Source organism: Erpetoichthys calabaricus, chromosome 1 (assembly GCF_900747795.2).
Source record: "Erpetoichthys calabaricus chromosome 1, fErpCal1.3, whole genome shotgun sequence".
NCBI classification, from domain to species: domain Eukaryota; kingdom Metazoa; phylum Chordata; class Cladistia; order Polypteriformes; family Polypteridae; genus Erpetoichthys; species Erpetoichthys calabaricus.
In genome coordinates, this window is record NC_041394.2 from 152,152,129 (window position 1) to 152,173,366 (window position 21,238).

The 21,238-nt window shown below is 41.5% G+C and overlaps 2 protein-coding genes across 6 annotated transcripts in view; one reads left to right on the forward strand and one right to left on the reverse strand.

Moving 5' to 3' along the window:
* The window catches only part of cpm (carboxypeptidase M), a 379,572-nt gene extending 368,041 nt beyond the window's left edge, over positions 1-11,531 (reverse strand). Inside the window, exon 1 of the mRNA XM_051933493.1 lies at positions 11,396-11,531. Coding sequence (XP_051789453.1) covers positions 11,396-11,410 — 15 coding nt within the window. The 5' untranslated portion in view covers positions 11,411-11,531. The remainder of the gene's footprint in view (positions 1-11,395) is intronic.
* mapk11 (mitogen-activated protein kinase 11) overlaps positions 1-15,725 on the forward strand; it is a 38,801-nt gene extending 23,076 nt beyond the window's left edge. For all 5 annotated transcript variants that reach the window (XM_028807413.2, XM_028807405.2, XM_028807430.2 and 2 more), the window contains 5 exons: positions 13,839-13,910; positions 14,168-14,247; positions 14,343-14,421; positions 14,712-14,885; positions 14,972-15,725. In XM_028807413.2, the coding sequence (XP_028663246.1) occupies positions 13,839-13,910; positions 14,168-14,247; positions 14,343-14,421; positions 14,712-14,885; positions 14,972-15,045 (479 nt within the window). In that variant the 3' untranslated portion in view covers positions 15,046-15,725. The remainder of the gene's footprint in view (positions 1-13,838; positions 13,911-14,167; positions 14,248-14,342; positions 14,422-14,711; positions 14,886-14,971) is intronic.
* Positions 15,726-21,238: the final 5,513 nt, after the last annotated feature.

Genomic DNA, 21,238 nt, shown 5'->3' on the forward strand with positions numbered 1-21,238 from the left:
TATGCTTACATATAAATTCCGCGATAGAGTGAAGCCGCGAAAGGCGAAGCGCGATATAGCGAGGGATCACTGTATTGTTTAATTTAGGAAGTCCAGGTTACCCATGCCACCTCTATATTGGAAACTTTATAATGAAGAAAATAGAAAGAACCGTACTGCTTGAGGTGCATATGGCCAACGGCATCACTTGGACTCTCAACACCTGTTCTTTGACAAAGGAAGTGCTGCAGCATCTCTGCTTCCTTTGTCAACTGAAGAGGGGCAAACTTAGTCCACCCATATTTTACAGGGCCATCATAGCATATTGACCAACTGTGTCACTGTTTGTTATGTGAACAGCAAAGTGTCAAACCATAAGACCCTTCAGAGGATAGTGTGTACTGTTGAGAAAATGATTGAAACCTTTTTGCCCTTCATCCGGGACATTTTTTACAAATGCTGTCTCCACAAGGATTGTTGAGGACCCCTTTCACCTGTAGCAGTAGAGCGTATTAGTGCTCCGTTGAACCCTCAGGTACCACTCCAAACACCAGGTAAAAGTACGATTATTATTTATTATATAACAATAACGTGCACTAAGCACCCTCCACTCCACACTACTCATATAATCAATACACACTTTTCTCTACAATCACAATACCAATCCTCCTCTCCCAGACACTTCACCACCCTACCTCCCAGCTCAGCTCAATGTCTGGGCTTTCCCAAAGTCCTTTATACTCCCTGACCAGGAGGTGTTCCTGCGCAGCAGTCCACAAGTCCTTATTCCTTCCGGGTCAGGGTAAACAGTCCTTTTCTTCAACCTGGAAGTACGTCATCTCTCCTGTTCACGTGACCAGGACGTACTTCCAGGTTATAGGGCACATACGAGTCCACAAGCCTCCCTACAGCGACTCCTGGTGGTCCCCAAGGTATCCAGCAGGGCTGTGTGTAGAAACTACAAAGTCCATGAGGCCCTGCTGGAATTCGGGGCCTGTCCATGCTGTCGGGAGAGCTCCTCCTGGCAGCTTGGGGGTGAGGGCCGGAATATGAAGCTGGCCATCCATCACACACCCTTCACAAAAACTGTTTTCCTGCTACCTGGCAGAAAGTACCGCAGTATTTGCACCAGCTCTGTCAGATTCTAAAACAGCTTCTTTACCCAGTCTGTTAGATTCCTCAATAGCCTTTCATCTTTTCCTAGCACCCTAACTTAATTACATAATTTCACACCATTTTTTTTGTACTGCATAGATACTTTAATTTAAACAGACATTGTAATCACATACACTATTGCACTGCTCACTTTATGTAAATGTTCTTACTTGGACATTTAACTCTGCTGTTGTCACACTGCAACCAATATTATAGTGTCCTGATGACATGATGTTTAAAATGTTGTGCTGTCTATGTGTAGTTTTTTTACACCCCCCTGGCGATGACCATGGGCCCCTACAGGGTTGAGCTTCAAAGCTCTGTAACTGTGGTCCCCATAGCCACCAGGGCGGTCGCCCCCATGTGGTCTGGGGTAGGCATAAGCCCTCCTCTGGTCCTCCGGGGCGTCCCGGCCGGGTTGCCCCCCCCAGCCACCTGTGACACTGCCCCACCGCCAGCGAAGACCTGTTGGGCGGAGCGGCTCATCCCGCAAGGGCAGCTCACCCCCGAAGTGGATCCTACTCCTGAAGCTCCAGGGTCCGGTCCTGCAAAACAAAGAGCAGAGACAGGGGTGCCGGTAGGAGGAGGAGCACTGCCTGTGCGAGGCACAACAGGTGGTGGTGTCCAGGCAGCGTCTCCACCCCTGTCTGGACACCACCACCTGTCGTGCCTCGCACAGGCAGCGCTCCCTCTCCTACTGGCACCCTGGGGCCTACTCCTTCGGCACCCCCTCCGAGGTTTCCGTGCCCCTTTGGTTGGAGCTACTCGCACCCCTGTAGCCTCAGCCGACTTCGGGGTTCCCCTTTGCCTCTGCAGAGGGCAGCCATTCCCCTGGACGTGAGCTTCCTGCCTCACATCCTCCCTTATCGGAGGAACCGGCTCTCTTCCCTCGATTCCTCCTTTTCCTCTGGGACGCCACGATGGTTTGGGTCTGCTTATGGCAAAGGCACAGATCCTGTCCCGTCTGCGTCCCTGTAGAACGACGCGAGGCCTCTGCTGGCTCAGGGTGTAGGACGCTAGGACCTGGGGCACACATCAGCCTGTGTCCTGCCAGCCCTCTCACCGCGCGAGCAGCATCTGCCGCGTCCTCTGTCGGAGAACCCCCTACTCGGTTCCACTTACCTTCCCTGCCGCGTCCATCCGGCTGAAGACTCCAGCATCGTGCCGATCCGCCCACTGTCGCAGCGTCATCACAGACGCGACTGCCTTCACCTCCAGCTCCTTCAATCCTCTATGGAGGATGCGTATCACCTGCAATAGCGACTCTGCGGGCTGAAGGCACTCCTCCAGCTCGCGCAGAGCTGCCGGCAAGGACAGAAAGTCAGCTGGTGGTGGGCTTACCTGTCCGTCAGCGACACATGCCGGCTGCTTCCTGTGGGGCCCTTTCCTCCGGCCCATTCGGGTCCTTCCCCTGCATGAGATGGACATTCTTTGGTCCCGCCTCCATCCAATCATCGGCGGGCATGCAAGACACACCGTCCAATCCCGTGCCTGTCTCGGGGAGGGACTTCTGGTCCGCAGCCATCTTGCTTCCCCTCCACCTGGGGCCTCATGTATAAACGGTGCGTACGCACAGAAATGTTGCATACTCCCGTTTCCACGCTCAAATCGTGATGTATAAAACCTAAACTTGGCGTAAAGCCACGCACATTTCCACGGTAACTCATACCTTGGCGTACGCAATTTCTCCGCTCGGTTTTGCAGACTGGCGGCACCCAGCGTCAAAGCAGTGCTACTGTTCCTGTGTGCTCATCCTTTCTTTCTTAGCTCCACATTCCTGACGCGGCTTTATAAATACACTGAAATTAACTGCATATTGTTTATTAGTGTAATGCATCTGATTGTAATTAACCTGTAGCAATATAATGGTCCAGGGAATAGCCATAGTATTCCAAATACCATAACTGCTTTAGCGTTGTTACGCTCACTGCATCTTGTTCTTCTTTTTGCTGCTCCCGTTAAGGGTTGCCACTGCGGATCATCTTTTTCCATATTACTCTCACTGCACCACTCGGAGTATTTATATCACTGTATCTGAGTGTGAATCACAGCAGCAGCTGATCGGAAAGAGAATTATCGTTATACAGTTTCAAGTACACACTACCTCAACCACGGCAAAAAGCATCAAAGCCTTTCCTGTACGGACCTCGTGTTTCAGAAACAGTTTCATCCCAAGAACTATAAACGCACTCAATCAGTCCATCAAGTGCTCCTTGTAGAACTGTTTGTACTTATACAGTGGGGCAAAAAAGTATTTAGTCAGCCACCAATTGTGCAAGTTCTCCCACTTAAAAAGATGAGAGAGGCCTGTAATTTTCATCATAGGTATACCTCAACTATGAGAGACAAAATGAGAAAAAAAAATCCAGAAAATCACATTGTCTGATTTTTGAAGAATTTATTTTCAAATTATGGTGGAAAATAAGTATTTGGTCAATAACAAAAGTTCATCTCAATACTTTGTTATATACCCTTTGTTGGCAATGACAGAGGTCAAACATTTTCTGTAAGTCTTCACAAGGTTTTCACACACTGTTGCTGGTATTTTGGCCCATTCCTCCATGCAGATCTCCTCTAGAGCAGTGATGTTTTGGGGCTGTCGCTGGGCAACATGGACTTTCAACTCCCTCCAAAGATTTTCTATGGGGTTGAGATCTGGAGACTGGCTAGGCCACTCCAGGACCTTGAAATGCTTCTTACGAAGCCACTCCTTCGTTACCCGGGCGGTGTGTTTGGGATCATTGTCATGCTGAAAGACCCAGCCACGTTTCATCTTCAATGCCCTTGCTGATGGAAGGAGGGTTTCACTCAAAATCTGACGATACATGGCCCCATTCATTCTTTCCTTTACACGGATCAGTCGTCCTGGTCCCTTTGCAGAAAAACAGCCCCAAAGCATGATGTTTCCACCCCCATGCTTTACAGTAGGTATGGTGTTCTTTGGATGCAACTCAGCATTCTTTCTCCTCCAAACACGACGAGTAGAGTTTTTACCAAAAAGTTCTATTTTGGTTTCATTCCTCTTCTGGATCATCCAAATGCTGTCTAACAAACTTCAGATGGGCCTGCACATGTACTGGCTTAAGCAGGGGGACACGTCTGGCACTGCAGGATTTGAGTCCCTTTGTTACTTTGGTCCCAGCTCTCTGCAGGCCATTCACTAGGTCCCCCCGTGTGGTTCTGGGATTTTTGCTCACCGTTCTTGTGATCATTTTGACCCCACGGGGTGAGATCTTGCGTGGAGCCCCAGATCGAGGGAGATTATCAGTGGTCTTGTATGTCTTCCATTTTCTAATAATTGCTCCCACAGTTGATTTCTTCACACCAAGCTGCTTACCTATTGCAGATTCAGTCTTCCCAGCCTGGTGCAGGTCTAGAATTTTGTTTCTGGTGTCCTTTGACAGCTCTTTGGTCTTGGCCATAGTGGAGTTTGGAGTGTGACTGTTTGAGGTTCTGGACAGGTGTCTTTTATATTGATAACGAGTTCAAACAAGTTGCCATTAATACAGGTAACGAGTGGAGGACAGAGGAGCCTCTTACAGAAGAAGTTACAGGTCTGTGAGAGCCAGAAATCTTGATTGTTTGTAGGTGACCAAATACTTTTTTTCCACCATAATTTGCAAATAAATTCTTTAAAAATCAGACAATTTGATTTTCTGGATTGTTTTTCTCATTTTGTCTCTCATAGTTGAGGTATACCTATGATGAAAATTACAGGCCTCTCTCATTTTTTTAAGTGGGAGAACTTGCACAATTGCTGGCTGACTAAATACTTTTTTGCCCCACTGTAAGTACAATCACCTCACTGTAAACTTACACTACAGTTATAATATTGCACAACCTGCGCTACTTTATAAAGCGCGTATGATGACAATATCATTTTTAAGATGAAATGCAGCAAAATATGTTGCTTATAGTATACAGATAAAACTTTAACTTCATTTAAATAATCTGTATTGTTAATAATTAAACATGTGAGGACACGGTGCCGCAGCGTATAGCTAGTTCACGGATAGCTCCTGCCTTGCGCTGTATTCTTGCTGGTGCTGACGCGACACTGGAAGGATAGACGAATAGAATAATTAAACATGTACTACGAAGATATTTCAATGTTCCTTAAAAGTTTTGAAGAATCGGCGTTCTAAGCTTACAAATGGCTTAATGTCTATTACAGAGCTGATTGTGTGGCGATTGGGTTTTTGGAGAAAGAAAAGTAAGGACAGGAATTGGAGGTTAGTACGTTTGAAAGAGACAGTACTTCTGTAATAAATTATTTCATCGAAGGTCGCACATGGCGCAGCAAGCCTCTTGTGTGAGATATGAACAATCACTGCGCCACCGTGTTCCCATGTTTAATAACATGCTTTCATTCCTATCATCATGAAAATGATATCACGTATACATCTCAGTATTCTAATTATTCAGAGAGCTGTAATATCTCAAATGTAATGGATTCTGTGTCCTGTCGGAGAAGAGAAAGAACGGAAGCACGTAGTGATTCACACACATAGAGCATATAGAAGATCAAACACAGAACAAAACATTTAACGTGCTACTTGAGAAACTAGTAAAATAAACGATTTTAAGATGAAGTTTATGATGTTCTACTTTAAGGGCAAAATAAACTACGTGATTAAAGTGGAAATTTCGAGATTAAAGTTGACATTTCGTGCTTTTTTCCCCACTGTGTGCCTATTTTTTTGTCTGTACCCTAATAAGCTTTCATATGACACTCAGACGGTGGGCTACGACTTGCCTTTTCACAGCGACTTAGATATGTGATTTCTTTTTTATTTTGGGCACTGTGCGACTTTGTGAACTCGATCTTTCGAGTTTCTCCGACACTCTGTCACTCGATCAACTTTCTTTTGTTGATTATACCACTGTTTAAACCAACAAATAGTACGTTTTTCCTTTGCCTCCACTTGGTATTCGCTGAAATTCTTATATTTTCCCCTGTGCTTTTCCCATTGTCTTTTCTCAGAAGGCTATTTATATCGATTTGCATATTCAAAGAGGCGTAATTCTGGGAGGAGTTGGGGCGGGACAGAAGGCGCGTGCACGTGAGTTACTTTTCACTCTGATCAGGATTTATGTAGTGGAAGAACGTGAAAGTTTGCATGCGCACAGATTCCTGCATCTGGATTTTTCTGTGTGTACGCACAATCCTGCTTTTGTGCTTACGCCATGTTATAGTGTGAGTTCTACGCACGGCATTATACATGAGGCCCCTGGTGCGGTGACGAGCACGGTCTCCTTCTCGGCAGCTCTCCCTGCTGCCGCCACGTCAAGGAAGCTCCACAGATTGACACGTGCCTGCCACCGACGCGGATCCGGGCAGCCCCTTCCTGCAACACACAAAATATGCTCCCCCCCTGCCCCCCCCCCCAAAAGGGCCGGCTGCCGGTGAGCAGGGAACTTACCTCCCGGGTCCCGTCTGTTTGAGGATACGTCCTCGCCGTGGCCTTGCAAGTTGACATGCCATCCCGGGTGCCTTCTGCGGCAGTGCGCTTACAGGAGCCCACTGGAGTCTGGCTACGGCCATTGTCTTCTTCCCCCACCAGGGGAACACGGCCCTTCTGCAAACTGGTGGTGGTCCGTGGGGTGAATCGCTTCCGCAGGGTTGTGCGTTTGCCGCTCCTGCGGCGCGTGTGTGGGCTTACCTGCTGCACCGGACTGCCCACAGAATTATTTGTACTGGGTCCCTGCCTTGTAGCAGGCAGAGAGTCCCATCTGGGATGCCATTGTGGTAAACAGGCCGGACACAGAAAGGAAGACATGGTTTTGTCACCCAACACACGTTTATTTAACACTATATACTAGTGCTGGGCGGTATACCAGTTCATACCGAAAACCGTTTTTAATTTTTTTTATGATATGGATTTTTCTTATACCGCAACACCGGTTTAAATTGCCTAAACGACATTCGGAACGTGGTGCAGCGGGAAACTGTTCAAGTGGGGACCTTTTTCACTGCTACACCGCTAAACACAGATTTGTTGCACTAGGGCTCTTTTTCACTGCTACACCACCAAATAGTGGGCGGTAGAATAGGTATACCGCGCGGTGAAAATGGACAGAGAGCCGAAAAAAAGGAGTCACGTCTGTCGCCTGGAGATGCTTTAGTTTTAAAAGGTCAGATGTGTAAATACTGTTTCTATACTACTGGATAATACTGCAAGCCAAGTTGTACTTGTATTATTTTTCAATACTGACTTCCTCTGCACTAAGTGGAGGCAACAGCAGCGATCGCCGCACAGAATCAATTCACATGATATTCATGCTCTCTGAACATTTAGAATGCCAAGATAAATACTTGATATAAATAAATACTTGATATAAATTCTAAATTTTCAGAGAGCAGGAATATCATACAGTGAATGGATTCTGTATGGTGATCGCTGTCTATTAGTGCGGAGGAAGTCAGTTTAAGGAGCATAGTGATTAACAACTGGGTCGGGGAACACAACACAAAGCATTTAATGTGCTACATTAACTTATGACGGGGTTTGAGAAAATCTAGTAAATTAAACATTGATTTTAGGATGAAGTTTAGTTTACGACATTCTACTTTATTTATAAAGTAAACTATGAGAATAGAGTGGAAATGTCAACTTTAATCTCGACATAAACGGCGAGAATAAAGTGGAAATGTCGACTTTATTCTCGACGTATAGTTTTTTTTTTTCTTCCCTGTGTCCGTATTTTTTTTTTCTTCACCGTGGCCCTAATACGATTCCGTAGGGCTATACCACAAATACAATTATAAATGCAAGTTGCAGTTGTATTATTTATGTATATAGCTTAGCTTGAAGCAAGGTCCATATTAATGCAGTTTGCCTAAATGATAGTTAAGTTGGTAAAGATGTCATCACCAAGATTGCACTTGTTTTATTTTATTTTAATTTGGTGAATACTGTGTAATGCACCTGGGCTTTTGAAGCCTTGAAGTAATAGTGCAACTATCAGTAATAATACAATTATTTATTTTATTGTTATTATTTATTAGTTTAAATATTATGCAGTTTAATGATGGTAAAGTTGTTTAAAAAGTCACTTTAACGTGTCAGTGGACAGAGATTGTTAACATTAACAGAAAGTGTAGTTGTTTTACAAAAAATATTTATTCCTTTTCTAAGACATGTTCAGTGCAATACAACTTTTGACAAGCACTTCTGGATATTTTCCTAAGTCTAAATACCTCTTTGGATGGTTGAAAATATGTTGTCAAAATTATAATTTAAGTTTTTGCAAAATTTGTTAAATAAAAAGGTTCTATATTTTGACTGCATCTGTCATGCAATGTGATTTCCTTCTCTTCATTAGTGCCACCCCCTTGAAAAGTATCACTTTATGGGGCAATGCAAACCTGTATTAATACTTGTGTGCACATTAAAATGTTTTTTTTGTACAATGTACAATGCTCTTGACAGTGGAATAGGTTATTCTTAGCCAGTAATTGCAGTGGAAAATGTGTTTAACATCCACTCATGCATGGGAAAAAAATACCGTCAAATACCGTGAAACCGGGATAATTTAGAAAAATACCGTGTTATAGAATTTTGGTCATACCGCCCACCCCTACTATATACAATGGTGAAACACGCACAACCCAGTGCTGCAGCACCAATCACTCCAAAGTCCAGGCCCTTTCACAATGCCTTTTCCTTCTTCTGGTCCGCCTCCACTCCTCTCCTCCAAGCTCTGTCCTCTTCCACCCGACTCCAGCCATCGAATGGAGGGAGGCGGCCCCTTTTATAATCACCCGGATGTGCTCCAGGTGCCTCCCGACAATCTTCCGCCGGCACTCCCCAGGGTGTGGCGGAAGTGCTGAGGTCCAGGGCTCCCAAGGCATTGGGGCACCCCCTGGTGATGCCCACCCAACCACCTGTGACAATCTATATATATATATATATATATATATATATATATATATATATATAAATAATATATACAGTACTGTGCAAAAGTTTTAGGCAGGTGTGAAAAAATGCTGTAAACATAATGCTTTCAGAAATATAAATAATGATTGTTTATTGTTATCAATTTACAAAATGCAAAGTGAGCGAACAAAAGAAAACTCAAATCAATATTTGGTGTTACTACCTTTTGCCTTCAAACCAGCATCAATTCTTATAGGTACACTTGCACAAAGTCAGGGATTTTGTAGGATTATAGTCAGGTGTATGATCAACCAATTATACCAAACAGGTGCTAATGATCATCGATGTCACACGTAGGTTGAAACACAGTCATTAACTGAAACAGAAACAGCTTTGTAGGAGGCTTAAAACTGGGTGAGGAACAGCCAAACTCTGCTACCAAGGTGAGGTTGTGGAAGACAGTTTCATGTCATGGCAAAATTGAGCACAGCAACAAGACACAAGGTAGTTATAGTGCATCAGCAGGGTCTCTCCCAGACAAAGATTTCAAAGCAGACTGGAGTTTCAAGATGTGCTGTTCAAGCTCTTTTGAAGAAGCACAAAGAAACGGGCAACGTTGAGGATCATAGACATAGTGGTCGGCCAAGGAAACTTAGTACAGCAGATGAAAGACACATCAAGCTTATTACCTTTCGAAATTGGAAGATGTCCAGCAGTGCCATCAGCTCAGAACTGGCAGAAACCAGTGGGACCCAGGAACACCCATGTACTGTCCAGAGAAGTCTGGCCAGAAGTGGTCTTCATGGAAGAGTTGCAGCCAAAAAGCCATATTTACGACGTCGAAACAAGGCCAAGTGACTCAAGTATGCACAAAAACATAGGAACTGGGGTGCAGAAAAATGGCAGCAGGTGCTCTGGACTGATGAGTCAAAATTTGAAATATTTGGCTGTAGCAGAAGGCAGTTTGTTCGTCGAAGGGCTGGAGAGCAGTACAATAATGAGTGTCTGCAGGCAACAGTGAAGCATGGTGGAGGTTCCTTGAACGTTTGGGGCTGCATTTCTGCAAATGGAGTTGGAGATTTGGTCAGGATTAATGGTGTTCTCAATGCTGAGAAATACAGGCAGATACTTATCCATCATGCAATACCATCAGGGAGGCGTATGATTGGCCCCAAATTTATTCTGCAGCAGGACCACGACTCCAAATATACAGCCAAAGTCATTAAGAACTATCTTCAGCGTAAAGAAGAACAAGAAGTCCTGGAAGTGATGGTATGGCCCCCACAGAGCCCTGATCTCAACATCATCGAGTGTGTCTGGGATTACATGAAGAGACAGAAGGATGTGAGGAAGCCTACATCCACAGAAGATCTGTGGTTAGTTCTCCAAGATGTTTGGAACAACCTACCAGCCGAGTTCCTTCAAAAACTGTGTGCTAGTGTACCTAGAAGAATTGATGCTGTTTTGAAGGCAAAGGGTGGTCACACCAAATATTGATTTGATTTAGATTTCTGTTCATTTACTGCATTTTGTTGATTGATGAAAATAAATGATTAACACTTCCATTTTTGAAAGCATTCTTTGTTTACAGCATTTTTTCACACCTGCCCAAAACTTTTGCACAGTACTGTGTGTATATAAAAATATATATATATATATAATATTATACAGTCCATCCGGAAAGTATTCACAGCTCTGTCTCCTGTTTTCTGGTCAGTGCTACCGTCTCCAACCCATATAACATAGCTGGTCTCACTACTGTCCCGTAGACCTTCCCTTTCACTCTTGCTGATAACAGCTTGACAAATTAATTTGAAAAAATAAAATTATACACACACACACATATTCTACATCATGTTAAAATGAAGAAAATATACCAGCTATACAATCAGGAAATTATGCCAACTTTCAAAAATTTCAAATATGCTTAAAAATGATATATTTGCCCACCCATATTTATTTTCTAATTCCTTATTTTCTATTGGAGACAGACAGCCTAGTCAAACAGCATCAGGAGCAAGACAGGAACCAATCCAGAATAAAGCACCCACATATCCCAGAGCTAATTGTGCCCAAACCATTGACCAAAAATACAAGTCTTTGGGGTGTTGAGAGAAAACGTTCCACAATAAAAGAAAACATTCAAATTCACACATTGAAAGGGATGGAGCAGACAACTAAACAACTCCAAAAAAGGTGAGGTGACATATCAACTAAACAATATGTACACTTTATTGAGTAAAGGCAACAAAAACTCCATCTCATGCTTAAAATTTTACTTGCAAAGGCAAACAGTGTTGTCTAACTACTAACTGCAAAACATACACACATAAATAAATTAATGAATAAGTAAATAATAAATAAATAATCCCACGCACCTCATCTCCATGCATGTTACCCACATATTTAAATTCGAGAAAGCCGATCTTGTGTGTTAGGGGGTAGCGTCCCAAAACAAGAACCCACAGGTCTATGCCTATAAAACAGAAGAATTAAAATAAATAACAGAAATAAAAATCAATAGTAAAGTCATCCAAATTCACCAGAATTGTCTTTACACAAACCATTTTCAGCAAGGTGACCCACTCTTTATCCTCCACTCTTTTTGGGCAATGGTAGGCTCTGAAAATTCAGACTGGCTATCAATAGTTTGCACTAAAATCTACTGTATTTAGTGCGTGCAAAAGTTTGTGTGCCCTTGCTTAACTCTTTTTGGGCTGATTTTTTTTTCTTCTTTTTCTCCCAGGGCTGAATATTTTTCCAAAAAACTGAAAAGCACCCAAAGCAATAGTTTCTCACATAAACCAACATAAAATGTCTGTTGTTGTGTGCAGAGCTGTGTCACCACGTGTTAGCCATCTCTGGCTGCCATGGAAGCATTACCGGGTGTGTGGGGGTTGCGGCGGAAGCAGCGGATCAGCTAGGGACTGATCAGCTGATGCCGGTTCCTCACTTTTGTTTTAGCTCTCGATCTCCAGATCACTTGCACCAAATTTGAAGTCTGACAAGTAGGAGTTAAATTCAAAATAAATAATTTAGCTTGTTAGGGCTTTGGCTTGTTCACAGTCATTCTTAGGAAACCTCAGGTAATGTAAATTGCAAAGCAGTATAAATTCTTGGACTCCTCAAGCCTCATCCCAACAATCAGTAGCCTTGCACTCTGAAAAATTGATGCTCAAAAAGCAGGAGAAGGCTACAAGAAGATAGCAAAAAGTTTTCAGGTAGCTGTTTCCTCAGTTCATAATGTTATTAGGAAATGGCAGTTAACAGGGACGGTGGAGGTCAAGTTGAGGTCTGGAAGACCAAGAAATCTTTGTGGAAAAACTGCTCATTGGATTGCTAGAAAGGCAAATAAAATCCTCCATTAGTTTGCCTTCAGGAAGATTTGGCAGACTCTGGAGTAATGGTTCAATGTTCTACAGTGCTATGACACCTGAACAAGTATAACCTTCATTGTAAAGACCTTTCCTGCGTCAGCACTTGAAATTTGCATTTGCATTTTGGAAAATGTCCTGTGCACTGATGAAGTCAAAGTAGAACTTTTTGCCTCAGTGTGCATGGTTGGAGAAAAAAGGCTGATGAATTCCAAGAAAAGAACACCTCTCCAACTATTAAGCATAGGGGTGGATCATCATGATTTGGGTTTGTGTTACAGCCAGTGGCACAGCGACAATGTTATTGGTAGAGTGAAGAATGGATTCAAATAAATACAAGCAAATTCTGGAAAGAAACCTCACACCATCTGTAAAAATGACAAAGTTAGAAAGAGGATGTGTCCTACAAGATAATGATCAAAAACATACCTCAAAATCTACAATGGAATACTTCAAGAGCCTGAAGCTGACAGTTTTGCCATGGCCCTCACAGTCCCCTGACCTAAACATCATTGAAAAACTGTTGATAGAGCAGTGCATGCAAGACAGTCCAAGAATGTCGCAGAGTTAGAAGCCTTTTGCAAGGACGAATGAGTGAAAATGCCCAAGGTTAGAAATGAAAGACTCATAGCTGGCTACAAATAACATTTACAACCTGTGATACTTGGCAAAGGGGGTGTTACTAAGTACTGACCATGTCGCTTCAGGCCTTTTTAATGTTTTTGGAATTTTATACCTGTGAATGATGGCAATAAAAACGTAATCTTGCTTAAAATACTACCTTTTGGTGATCAGTTCATCTCCTGCTTACATAACTATTCGCATTAACAGACATTTTAAGCAAGGCTGCTCAAACTTTTGCATGCCACAGCATCTATCCATCCATCCATCCATTTTCCAACCCGCTGAATCCAAACACAGGGTCACGGGGGTCTGCTGGAGCCAATCCCAGCCAACACAGGGCACAAGGCAGGAAACAATCCTGGGCAGGGTGCCAACTCACTGCAGGACACACACACACCAAGCACACACTAGGGCCAATTTAGAATCACCAATCCACCTAACCTGCATGTCTTTGGAATGTGGGAGGAAACCGGAGCGCCCGGAGGAAACCCACGCAGACACGGGGAGAACAGCCACAGCATCTATCTAACCCTTATTATATGCATTATATTGTCTTATATTGCACCATGGTCCTGGAGAATGCTATTAAATCATATTGCAGATGATATAACGATGAACTCCACTTGACTTGATAAGATTGACTGATGTTCAGTTCTTTTTCACTCAGACAACACTTTGTAATGTGATGTAAATGACTTTCTCCAGACTTCCTTTTCTCTGGGCATCGTGACATGTCTTGTGGATTTGTAATTTTTCTGACTATAAAAAAATGATAAAGAAAACATTTTCTGTTATTTTCTGTCTTTTCTCTCTCTTTCAACAGTGGATATGTGGTCAGTGGGCTGCATTATGGCAGAGCTTCTGAGAGGAAAAGTCCTATTTCCAGGCAATGACTGTATCCTTTTGTCTATTGTGAACTTAAGTTGAGAATAAATTGTATATGTCAGCTTCCAGTAATGTGAGATAAATTATAAATTACTTTTTCTTGAGATTGACTTTTCTTGCTTGTAACATTGAGAGCAAGGAATATACAAAATGTTGTATTTGCTAATATGAAGCAACAATGGTCTGAAGAGATAAAAATAAAATGTACTTTCCTGAAGAGGGTTCTGCATTTCCTCTGGTCTGTGCTTCTTAAAATTTTGTGCTCAGACATTGATCAGTTGAAGAGGATCATGGAAGTGGTTGGTACTCCCAGTCCAGAGCTTCTGCAAAAAATATCCTCAGAACATGTGGGTGCTGCCAGTGTCTATGGCCTTCCTATCCAACAATTAAGACATTGGTTGAGTTGTAATTATGTGGTGATTTACTTTCTATATCTTCACAGGCAAGGAAGTACATTGAGTCTCTGCCCTCCATGCCCCAGCAGGACTTGAGTGAGCTATTCAAAGATGCCAATCCACTGGGTAAATGTTTGGTTTCCATCAAGCCACATCACTTGTGTTTATATCTCTGTCTGTCCACATACTAAGATGTTGCCCTTAGAATGCTCCATACTTTCCATTTTTCATATGAAATTTACTCTTCTAATGTCCAAGTTCATTTCCAGTGGTTTCCATTACAACCACAAAGGTGCCTATACTCCATTGCTCCTCTGTTCCCTTTGTCTTTTTGCTTCCTTTTTTTGTGTGTTTTCTGACCCCCAATTTTGTCCTTGGTTTGGCCTGTATTACACTGATGCTATGTGTTCCTTTAGCTGTAGACCTCCTCAAGCGAATGTTGATCCTGGACTGTGATAGCCGAGTGACTGCAGCTGAAGCTCTTGCTCACCCATACTTTGCACAGTATCATGACCCTGATGATGAGCCTGAGGCTGAACTTTATGATGAGAGCCTCGAAAATAAAGAGAGAACGCTAGAGGAGTGGAAAGGTGAGACAAGGCTGACATTGGTGTGAAAATAAGGTTGTGCCCATCCAGCTTTTTCTTTTTAATATCCTTTTCCGGTCTTTCCTCAGAGCTAACTTTCCAAGAAGCCAACAGCTTTAAGCCCCCTGTGACTGAAAAGGATTGCCTGCAGATTGAGCAGTGAGACTCCCGGATTTGGACAGCCCATGTATTCTGATGTGGGTGAGAGGTCATATGGGGCAGCTGTGCTTGGTGCTTAGTGGGAGGGGCGGCTGGCCGGACCCCCTGGGACTAGGGTGCACCAAACTAACCCATAACCTAACCTCTGCATCCTAAACACAGAAGAACTGACTAATTGGCAGTATGGCAGGAGTATTATGAGAACTCGCAAGCTATATAACACTAGCATGTATAATGTTGCTTGTGCTGAATGAAGGCTCCACATTAGGTGTTGGGGAGTGTAAGGAGACATTTTCTTTTTGCTGCACGTTATTCAGCTTTTGCTGAGCCACTAAGGTTTACTTCCTGTGATGGTCCCTCAGGTCGTGATAAGAGAGGCAGGCAAAAGCTGCACCCCCTGTAGATTCCCGAGGAATTCCTATAAGTCCTGCATTGCAGGGCTAGGCTCCCTTACCTTTTTAGTCATTTTGGAGTTTTAGGCTGTGAAGCCTGTGACCTGGGTGTGTGCACATGGAGATCAGAAAAATGACACAGGTAAGGGGGTCTGGGTCAAGGTAACAGCTGGAACTGCTAAAGTCAAAAGTGCCCAGTGAAGTGCTCTGCCATGGCCTTTGTTTATCTGTCCTTTACCTGCATGTCTGCAGTTTTGTAACAAGCACAATCCAATAAAATTTTCTTCATTCATGTTCCCTGCATTACTGTCTCACTCTTCATACACATAGCTAGAACAACCTGGGGAAAGTGGTTAGGAGTAGAGGGGCGAAATCACCTTGGTCGAATTACTAGACAGTCCATTCTGCTGGGATTAATGTGTATTGTCCCAAAACATAAGTCATACCGCTCTTAAGCCCGTCTCTTGGCTTGTATTAGAGAAACCGTCAGTTGACCAGATGTATCTGTTGCCTTAAACTCCTTGTAATATAAATCTTTAATATAATTCATTCACCAGCAGGCAGTATTATTTATCTCATTCATGTTCTAGTTTATCTGCAGGCCCGGAACAAATCTGGAAACATGAGGTGAAATAATTTAAATTATTGCAGGTGTTTGTGGTTTTATACTTTACTGTGAAAATTCAACAGTGTGTTTCCTACCAATTTACTCAAAAACACTTCATTCAGTGTCAGGGTTTCATGTATATTAATGTATAGAATTGATTTTTAAGTGTAATTAATTTTACATTTTCATTTAAGAGTATATTTATAAAGAATACTGCATATGGCAGTGAATTACCAAGGTTCAAATATAGTGGACAGCAACTAACAAGTTCAAAACTGTTAAAATTATCATATTGGAGAATATTGTCCAGTTTTCAAATGCAGAAAATGTATTTTGCCATTATTATGTTAAACTTAACAAAATAATCTATAATAATAATGAACATGCAGCAGTTTAATGACTTTTGAATTTGGTTTAGCTACAATAGACTTTTATAAGCAAGAACATGAAAATTAACAATCTGTTCCTTTTTTAAAAAAAAAAAAAAAAAAAAAAAAACCCTACTCCAGTTTAGGACTGGAGGCCCATTACAAAAGCCAGTCCTGGACATGGCATCAGACCATTGCTGGGCTCACACATACCCACACTCATGCACACTACTTCATTTTAAAATCGGCAGTTAACCTAAGACATAGTGTATGCCTTTGTGATGAGATATGAAAACTGAAGTCCCCAACCACCGGTCCGCGGCCCACTACCGGTCCGCAGCCATCTGACAGCCGGGCCGCGAGAGAACTGCCGGCAATGGCGACTCACTCAGACTTTTCAGAACGCTTGGCTGGCGGAGCTTTGCAGCGGCGCAGAGAGCGGAGAGAGACCGAGGTGAGAGAGTATTACAACAAAGTATTTTTATGGTCCTGACAGTTTCCCCATATGACATGAGTCTATAGAAATCATGTTACTACGAAGTACATTCAACAGATGCTTTCATTACAACAAAGTGACCTTGAAATGCTTGAACGAATCATCCACAGAGCAGTTAGATCTGTGGTCGCAGCTCAGTTGTGCACGTTTGCACAACGATCCCCAAACAGAAACATTGTAAAAAAATCTCTTTCTTCGAACTTTCCTCGTACTGTTTTTTTTTTTTTTTTTTGCTGTTTTTGTTGTCTATGGTTTTCATTGATTCCTTTTGCTTATTGCTTGTCAACATTTGAAAAACATCCATTGGAATTTAACTCATTGTCACCCTCCTATAGAAACGGCAGACACGAAAAAAAGATAGCAGTGTTAATGTTTGTGATGTGCAATCTGTTGGATTGGCAAATGTAAAGCATATGTCTTTGTTATATGCAAAAAAAGAAGAAAAATCTCAGATTGCAAACGTATGCGAACTGCTTAATAACTTTAATAATAATAGAAATGTTATGTAAATTGTGTATAAAACTGCCAGCCCCCCCCGACCGGTCCGTGGAAAAATTTGCATCTAATAAAGTGGTCCTTCCTGTCAAAAAGGTTGGGGACCACTGCCCTAGAGGATGCACATAAACATCAGCTCCTATGCTGGGATCTGACTTAACTACTTTAAATGGTATTCCTACCTGGGATTCCTGCTATTCAGGCAGGAATTGTTTTCTCACTTTCCCTGTTTTCATGAATTTTGGAGTAAAAAGAAATATGCTTTCCATTATGTGTAAATTGGTCTTTTTTCTTTCACATTGGGCAGTTGTCTACAGGAGTATGCCTTCTACAAAAAAAAAACATTTAACTTTATTGGAATTACTTTATTTTAAAATGGAGAATTCAAATGTTTTCCCTGGTTTGCTACTGAGGCTGCTGTTTCTCTGAACTGTCAACTTAATAAAAAGGGGAAAATTGTTAACATATAACTGGACACCTATTTTATGTTGTTGTCATTTCTACACAGTAGAGCAGATCATTTTAGCATATCTTTTGTTTTGCAGAGAAGCCCTGAATACTTCTTTAAGAATTTCAGTATTGTTTTTTTAATCCACAGTGGCACTGTAGGTAGCACACAGGTTTAGTACACTGAGTTCAAATCCTTCAGTAGGTCATTGTCTGTGTGGAGTTTGCATGTTCTTATCATGTGTGTATGAGTTTTCTCTGGTTAATCCAGCTTTGTCACATTCCAAAATACCCTGTACTTGAATAAACCATTGCTGGAGCCTGGCCCCAAATGTAATGCCAGTTAATCAGAGAAGACATTATGGCAATTTAGACTTGCCAGTTAACCTAGAATGCCATTCTGTAGGGTACAAGTTAATAGGAATAGCTTTTGAGGGTTGACACCAAGGCAACCACAGTGAAAATAATCGAACAACACGGGAATAAGGTCCTTGGAGCTGGGTACCCCATTTTGGTTTCTTATTTCCTTCAATACATATGTTATTAAAATAGTATTGTAATCGTGAATGCACTGCTGTAGATGAAATGTAATCAAAATCTGCTGTTTAGAATGTCAACCAGTGAAAGCTGATACATGTTTTCCCCCTATCTTTTGGCTTTAAATTTTGAGTTTTGCAATATTCTATATCATTACTTGAATTCCCAACTTCAGGTTTAATTCATTTTCACCATTGACCATATAAAATTCTTTCTTGTCAGTAGAGGTGAGAATTTTTGTTTCAACCACATCAGTGTGGAGAATGTGGCATGTGTTTGCTGCCTTGACATTTGATTCAAAAGAAGGTGAGAATTTTAAAAATTATTTTATTACCCTACATAGCTTGATACATGAGTGCAGGACAAGGTGCCTTCTGTTGATTTCTCATGAGTGCTTGAAGGGGTTTGTTTCAAAATATTCTGGCTGCAACTCTGGGAATGAACTTGTTTCTAGTTTGGCATTTGATTAATTTAAACATATCAGTAGCAGGCTATTGCATAGAACAGGTGATGAAATGCAATGCCTTGTCATCAATGAGCTGGGTAGAAATAGAAACATAGCTAATTGGTAAAAGAACTGCATTAATTCTAAACAGCGCAACTTATATTGTTAAAGTGTTTGCTCTTTCTTGCTCCATCTACCATTACATTTTTACTGATAAATTTTGAATAATGCAAAAAGTTTATAGTTTACTGTAGATAAAGTTGAAAATATTACTGTAGACTTTGTTAACCCCAGCTTATGATTTAACTGGTTTCTGTGACCTGTCCATCTTTTGCAGGGTTGACAGCCAATTTTCCAGTGTTTTGATCAGGATATAGGGGATTGTGGTTTGATTTTTGCAGCGTTATTTTTATGCATAAAATTATGCTTTTTGCAATTTTGTTCTAGCCTGGTCTTCCTTATCCTGATCAGAGCATCAAGCTGCACTGTATTTTTTATAGAGGTTAGTCAAGCAGGAATACAATCAACTAGCGTAAACAAAGAATACTTAATGAGATTCATCAGATTCTGAGTAATCAATCTATGTGAATAAGAAATGGCCGCCACAGTGCCAATCCAGCAATGAGCTTGCTTTTAAGTTCTCCTTGTTACATATTTCACCAATACCGGGATACGTCCCTCACCAAGCAATCCAGGTCATCTGGCCCTGTGTCTCTAAATATAAATTTGGTTGACTAATATTCAATCCATATTCAGGGCATGAACTTCAAGGAGTCTAGAGGAAAGAGTAGGTGGTAACTGTCATTTCCCTTTGGTATTTTAGTTTAATCTTGATGATAATGTGCACAGCATTATTTGAAGCATTTTTCTGTTTGTGTTAGAAACTTTTTTCTGGAGCATACCACTATTGACTATTCTTAAAATATACAGGATAGGCTTAATGCATTGCATATGTCACAGAGCATGCAATCCATCTTACTCCACTTTAGTGATTTTAATTTAAGGGCATTCATAAGTAGACTTATTTTACTAATTTAATTACATGCAGGTCTATAATTTTATCAGGTTTTCTAGGTACACTTTCTTGGAGTTTAACAGACTATTCTCTTTCCACTACATATGGCAAAAGGGAATCTGGGATGTGCTTGCATGGTGTTCTGTGTTCAAATATTTTGTAATCTTGCATCAGTGGGATTACATGACTCCAGTCTGTCATGTCATTCATTACTAGTAATGCTATCAATCTAGTTATGAATGATCTCCACTCCTGAGGCAGTTCACTATAGACATATATTAGGTTTTTTAATTAAATTGTATACAGTTGCTCAGGTTTCATCAATTTTTGCTATTTTCTATTTGTCAGTTTAGGACAAATAAAGTGGAAACATTTTGACCGGCTTTTAAAGTCCAGACAGTGATATATACGGGTTGTATGAAGATCTAACTTGGTCTCTGTAAGTTATTTGGCTTGGCTAACTTTCATCGTTCATGTACTTCAAATTCAGCACTGTTAGAGAATTATTTTACGGCATATTTTAACTTGTCCAGGTAAACATGCATATGACACAAACTCTATATACTCAATTTGTACTGATGTTGGGGGGTTTTGGGGGGGGGGGGGGGTGTTTAGCTTTCCTGTTGTGTGGTAGGAAATGAATGGATTTGAAACTGACCTAGTAAATAAACATTGAAGTTACAAGGAATAATTATTTTATTTTGTCAGAAAGTAATAACAATGTCTTTAAAACAACAAGTGACAATGTAAGACTAGTCTGTAAATCCAGTAATTAAGTATATGAAGTCAACTCAGAATTACATCTGCTTATCTGCAAAGTACAATGTGAACAAAATAATCAAAAGGTAAATTTCCTTGACCTTTGAATTGTCAGAAAATACCTTTTTTTAACACTTCTGTTCATAATGTTCATAAACCAGTCTATCGGGAAACTTGGGATAAATTTCTTCATTTTTTTTTTTTTTTTTTTTTTTTTTGAAGGTTGTGAGCACTAGGGCCCTCATTTCTCATGATCCATCCATGTTAATACCCTGTTTGGCTGTGTTTGACCACTTAAAGCCTCTCTTTTTAAAGTAGCTAAGTTTCCAGTATGAAGCCATCTGGCTTCCCCCTTGATGTTGTCCCTCCTTGGCTTCTTAAAGAGGTCTTTTCAACCTTGGGTCTTTCTATTCTTACTATTATTAATAGTAGTTTAACCTCTACTGTGGTGCCTAAAAATTTTAAACATGCTGTTGTGCAACCACTGCTGAAAACAACGGGTGTAGATCACTCTGATATGTAAAACTTTAGGCCTCTTCCAAGCTACCTTTTTTGTCTAAACTCTTGGAAAAAGTCATCTATACCCAACTGAAGTCCTTTTTGAATGAACACACAATTCTGCAAAGTGTTCTAGTC